Below are 6,523 nucleotides of genomic sequence, written 5' to 3'. Positions count from 1 at the left end.
TCAAAGCTAACTTTATTTATGAAAAATAAAATATTGATCAGAGTTCATCCAGATCTGCTTTCGGTTACTTGTCTTTGCTGTTGCTGCTGCCTAGTTTAAGTCGCGCTAGTTCCAGGGTTTTGGGATGGCTGAATTCTACGACTAGACACGAACATTTTGGTCCGTCGAGCCGGATCTCTAAGCCGGTTGTTTTACGTGGATTCTAGTCGCTGGGTTCACACCTTCGGATCATTCGTCTTCTCGGATCGGAAGCAAATTTCGTTCGCAATGCCGGTCACTGCTTTGGACAAAGCCATCGCCGAAAGATCTAAGGGCGAATTGGGTCTGAACAATATGGGCAGAAGAGTTCAGAGTCATTCAAAGATATCGCTAAACCTGCAACAAGTGGAGTTCTTCATCAGCGAAGCAGATAAGTCTTGGCAAATGATTGATGACGCGCATCTCAAGATCATTCCGCTAGATTCCGACAAGGCTTTGGATCATAATACCGAATGGGACAGACTGTTCACTGTCTACACGGATGTCAGATGCGGATTGGAAGCCATCAAGGCAACGTTCGCTCCAACTCCTACTTCGCAGTTTTCGGTTCCGACGTCTCATTCGGAAATCAAGTTGCCGAAGATCAACCTCCCTACTTTTTCAGGGGAGGTGCACGAATGGATGTCGTTCCGGGATATGTTCCAAACAGCTATCCATTATAACAAGGACTTGTCGAATGCGCAGAAGCTTACGTACCTGAAGTCAAGTCTAACGGGAAATGCCGCCAAGTTAATCAAATCGCTCCCTATTTCGGACATCAACTACGGCATAGCGTGGGACACTGTTACGAAGAGGTACGAAAATAAAAGAGAACTTTATTCTTCCATAATGAAGCGTTTCATTGTACTCCCGGCAATTTCGAGCGGGAATTCAACGGCGCTGCGATCCATCGTGGACATGACAATGGAGTGTACGAGAGCTTTGGACACGCTCAGTATAGCGAATAAGTGGGATGCCATTCTGGTTTATCATCTGACGCAGAAGTTGGATCCTACTTCTAAGGAACAGTGGGAGCTAAGCCTAAAAGATACCGAGATACCCACGTCAAAGACGCTTCTGGAATTTATCGAACAGAGAGCACGATCGTTAGCCGCTTCGTCGTCAGGTCTAAGTCAACAACCTAGAGAGCATCTAAAGAAATCGGTCAATCTGCACGCCAGAACGGGAATAATGCCTGCAGACGGAAGTTGTTCATTTTGTTCCGGAGCGCATTGCAATTTCAAATGCCCAAAATTTTACGGTTTGAAAATCGCAGACCGGCAGTTCTCGGCACAGGAAGCGAAGGTCTGTTTCAACTGTCTTCGTTCCGGTCATCGAGTAAAAGATTGTCCACTTGAAAGGGGTTGTAAGACTTGTGGACAACGACATCACTCCCTTCTCCATTCGGATAGCCTAAATCAGAGATCCGGTAGTCGACAGTCCAGGGGAGGTCAATCGACTGGTGACCTTCAGCCTGGAAACCAGCAAACGATCCAAAGTCAACAGTCTGGTAACCACCAGATAAGTCAACTTCAAAATCAAAATTTCCATGTTCAAGAAGTCGTTCATTCTAAATACGACGCCATGCTAGCCACCGCCGTGATAAGGGTGAAGACGGTTTCCGGTGGATGTCTTCAATTCCGCGCGCTCCTAGACGGCGGATCGACAGTGTCATGCATCTCCGAAGCGTGCATCGGACAACTGGGTCTAGGACGGGAGATGGTCGATACGGAGGTCGTTGGCCTAGGCTCAGCTCAACTCGGCAAAACGAGAGGCCTCACTCAAATACATTTCAAGTCGCATATCGATGCTAATACGATAGAGAAATTTCATGTAAGCGCCTACGTTCTCCAGAAGATAACGTGTCAACTTCCGGTCAGAAGATATGACGCAACTAACTGGAATCATCTAAAGAATCTTCAGCTAGCGGATCCAGCATTTAATGTACCGGCCGACGTGGATATCCTTCTGGGTGCCGACATATTTTATAAACTTCTACTCGACGGCAACCGAAGATCAAATTCCGAGTCTCCGGATGCTATCAATTCTAAACTGGGATGGCTCGTCGCAGGTCCAATTGGAGTAGAGCAGCCCAAAATTCAAGTCCATCACGCCATCTCGTTGGACGAAAACCTAAATCGGTTTTGGGCGGTGGAGCAGGTTCCGAAAAAACCAATTCTTACCCATGCCGAGAAAGAATGCGAGGAAGATTTCCAGACAAACCACTACAGAGACGAATCTGGACGATTCGTGGTTCGAATGCCTATGAAGAAGCCCAAAGTCTCTCTCGGATTGTCTCGAGAAACGGCTCGGAGGAGATTGCTACAAATCGAGAGAAAACTCGAATCGAGTCCAGCTTTGAAGGTTTTATATCAAGGCTTCATGGAGCTGTACGAAGGGCTGGGGCACATGGTTAGGGTGGAACCCGTTCCTTCGTCGATCGAACGAGTATTCATTCCCCACCATTACGTGCTGAAGGACTGTAACCAGACTAACAAATTTCGAGTTGTATTTGATGCATCGTCGAAGACAAGTTCTGGTAATTCGCTGAACGACGCTCAGCTAGTTGGTCCGGTCGTTCAAGACACGCTGTACACTATCATCATGCGATTCAGACTTCATCAAGTCGCATTCAGCGCTGATATCAAGAAGATGTATCGGCAGATACTTATCGCACCCGACCAGTGCGACCTCCAATGTATTCTTTGGCGAACGTCTCCGAAATTACCTATTCAAGAATACCAGCTCAGAACGGTTACCTACGGTACGGCATCAGCACCGTTTCTCGCCACTCGAGTCCTCCAACAATTGGGTGACATTGGGTCAAAGGAATACCCGTTGGGGGGCGAGATTCTCAGGAGAGATTTCTACATGGATGACGTTATGAGCGGAAGAGGATCGATTGAAGATACAAGAATAGCTATATCGCAACTTCGTGAGCTGACAGACAGCGCTGGGCTCCCTCTCAGCAAATTCGCTTCGAACTACCAGGGATGTCTGGTGGATGTTGCAGTGGAGCTGCGGGAGACTAAGGAAGTCCTCGCCATGGAAGAAGAACCTCTCGTAAAAACTCTTGGTCTTTACTGGGATACCCGAAGAGATCAATTCCTTTTCAAGGTGCAAGTTCCGGAGTCGGGGGAAGACGTCACGAAGAGAACGCTACTTTCGGAGATTTCGAAAATCTTCGACCCGATGGGGTGGCTCGCTCCTGTCGTGATACGATCTAAAATTATGATGCAAGACGTTTGGAGGGAGAGAGTTGGTTGGGACGAAAAACCGACACCATCGATTCAGCAACAATGGCAAGAGTTTCGAGATTCGGTCTTGAAAATTCAGGAAATTCGTATTGACCGTTGGGTTTACACCTCACCGGATATATCTGAGTTGGAATTCCATGGATTCTCGGATGCTTCGGAAAAAGCTTACGCTGGAGTGGTTTATCTGAGAATGGTAGACAAATTCGGAAAGATCAACGTTTCACTCCTTGCATCGAAGACAAGGGTGGCTCCAGCAAACCAAGCTATGTCCATTCCAAGACTGGAGCTATGTGGCGCATTGCTACTCGCTGACCTCTTAGAATCAGTACAAGAATCGCTGGGACTTGATGTCACTCGGGTCAAAGCATGGACAGATTCCACAATTGTCCTATGCTGGATATCGTCGTGTCCAAAACGATGGAAAACTTTCGTTGGCAATCGAGTTTCGAGAATTCAAGAAACTATCCCAGCGTCGCAGTGGGGTCACGTAGCTGGCACCGATAACCCAGCCGACGCAGCGTCGAGAGGAATTTCCGTTTCAGAACTCGTAAAGCATCAGCTCTGGTGGAAGGGACCGTTATGGTTAGCAGAGAGCACGCCCGCTCCAAAAACGTCGAAATGGGTAATGGACACCTCAAAGGTCAATCAAGTTTATGAGGAGGAGAAGATCGTCATCGTTGCCACGAAGGCCCACGTTGTTGGTAACTCAACATTCACGAGATTTTCGTCACTTTTACGGTTACGTCGTATCACCGCGTGGAGTCGAAGATTCGCTTATAACAGTCTACTCCGATACCGACTGAGAACCGATCCGCAATCAACGGCTTCACGAATGGAAGGTCCATTAACGACTGAAGAATTGAAATCGGCGTTATTTGCTCTAATCAAGGTTATGCAAGCTGTAGAGTTTGCGGAAGAAATCGAGTCATTGAAGGAAGGAAATCCGTTGCCAAGGAAGAGCAAATTACTCTGTTTACGCCCTGAGTTGGATTCGGAAGGCATCCTTCGAGTGGGAGGTCGTTTAAAACATGGCGATTTCACCGACAACGTAAAACGCCCAATTCTGCTACCACGTCACCACAAATTTACGGAAATGGTGATTCAAGAAGCACACGTCCAGCATTTGCATGCTGGAGCGCAGTTGGTTCATGGTATTCTATCTCTAAACTACTGGATTCTCCGAGGGAGGGATGCAATTCGACATCAAATTCGGAGATGCATAGTTTGCACAAGGTATCGAGCAGAAACGGCGAAACAGATGATGGGGGACTTACCTAAGTCTAGACTGCAATATTGTCGAGCCTTTACAACAACCGGCGTCGATTACGCCGGGCCTTTCAATCTACGACCAATTACGCCTAGAAGTAAAACGACTTACAAAGCTTATATATCGCTTTTTGTCTGCTTCGTCACTCGGGCGATACATTTGGAGCTCGTTTCATCCTTGTCTACAGAAGCGTTTATCGCAGCTTTACGAAGATTCACCTCAAGGAGAGGAAAGCCCAGCGACATTCATAGCGACTGTGGCACGAACTTCGTCGGCGCAGCGAAAGAATTGACGGAATTCATGAAATTAATCCAGTCCGATTCCCATAACGAAGCGGTCGCGGATCACCTTTCGTCACAAGGAATAGCGTGGCATTTCAACCCTGCCGGCGCCCCTCACTTTGGCGGATTATGGGAGGCTGGAATAAAATCCGTGAAATACCACATGCATAGAGTCATTGGGCCAACTCGTCTTACATTTGAAGAGTTTTCAACAGTTATCACTCAAATCGAGGGAAGCCTCAATTCTCGACCTTTAACTCCGATGTCGTCTGACCCGACGGATCTGCAAGTATTGACGCCAGGACACTTCCTCATCGGAGAGTCTCTGCAAGAGGTTCCCGACCCAGATCTTTCGCAACTTCCGATGACGAGACTCAATCGTTGGCAACTCCTTCAAAAGCTGAAACAGGACATCCACAAGCGCTGGCTCCGGGAGTATATAACGAGACTCCAGCAACGTCCGAAATGGATGACTCCTCAACGAAATATCTCAGTCGGGGACATGGTACTCGTAAAATCGGACGCCTCTTTCGCTGCCAGCTGGCCTCTTGCTCGAGTCGTCCAGATACATCCAGGTCGAGACGGACAGACGAGGGTGGTCACTTTACGCACCAGCAGAGGGGAGCTTAAAAGACCGATCGTGAAGCTCTGTTTACTTCCGTTTGACCAGGAAGACGCTGTACCCGATTCTTGACGCTACCGCATCAAGGCCGGGAGTATGTTCAGACGCTCAACTTCTAGTTATTCAATTAACTTATGTTAATAGTTCCGGTCGATGTAAATATTCGCGAAGGGATAAAAAAAACCCTTTTTTTCGTTTCTTCATTTATTGTGTATAATCTTTAACGTTTTACTGTGTTTTTTTAACCATTGATTCATTTTCGGGCGATATGCTTTTAACGTTGAAATATGTTTTTTAGTCTACTCAAAGCTAACTTTATTTATGAAAAATAAAATATTGATCAGAGTTCATCCAGATCTGCTTTCGGTTACTTGTCTTTGCAGTTGCTGCTGCCTAGTTTAAGTCGCGCTAGTTCCAGGGTTTTGGGATGGCTGAATTCTACGACTAGACACGAACATTTGGTTTCCTATATGCCATGGAACTGTTGTATAATTTCTGTATTGAAATATCTTCTAATAAAAATTATCAATATCAGTGACATATGATAAAGCAAGGTCCATCAGTATAAGAGCTGAAAATACTTCTGATCTGGCAAGTGAAGCTGAAGTAGTTGGACGTGGTAAAAGAAAGAAAACCAAAGTAGTTTTGACATCGGAAGGCAGTTCCAGTTCCGAAGTCGATAGTGAGAAGGAGGATATTTGTGGTAATTAGTTTAATTTCATTTTATTTTTATTTTATGGACACTAAAATATAGTACTGTGTAGATGGAAAACCCAAGAAGCAGAGAAAAATAAAGAAGTTCATAAAAAAAGTTAGCAAAAATTTTAATACATTTTTTTTAATGAAGCCTAGTTTATAAATGTAATATATGGTATAATTACAGATCAATCTCGCAAATACGAAGAAAAGATACTGCCAAAACCCCCCAGTTTCAATGCCAACTCTACTTTCGAAGCAGCTTTTAATTGTAAGTTACTAATTGTTGTATTGGTTATGTACATATAATAATCACAATCATGATCTAGCTGTTACAGTCCAGGCGAAAAATGGAGTTCCAGAAAAACTGCAATCTCACGAA

At 45.6% G+C, this 6,523-nt stretch overlaps 1 protein-coding gene across 1 annotated transcript; it reads left to right on the top strand.

Annotated features, from left to right (window-relative positions):
- The first annotated feature begins 267 nt into the window (after positions 1 to 267).
- On the top strand, positions 268 to 5,517 carry LOC149931571 (uncharacterized). Its single transcript, XM_090157990.1, has one exon. It carries the CDS (start codon positions 268 to 270, stop codon positions 5,515 to 5,517), a length of 5,250 nt encoding a protein of 1,749 aa, XP_090014116.1.
- The last annotated feature ends 1,006 nt before the right edge of the window (positions 5,518 to 6,523 follow it).

This window comes from Leiobunum rupestre, chromosome 9 (assembly GCF_980474605.1).
Source record: "Leiobunum rupestre chromosome 9, qqLeiRupe1.1.hap1, whole genome shotgun sequence".
In the NCBI taxonomy this organism is placed as follows: domain Eukaryota; kingdom Metazoa; phylum Arthropoda; class Arachnida; order Opiliones; family Sclerosomatidae; genus Leiobunum; species Leiobunum rupestre.
The sequence above is the reverse complement of the archived record's forward strand: the minus strand, read 5'-3'. Positions and strand labels throughout refer to the sequence as shown.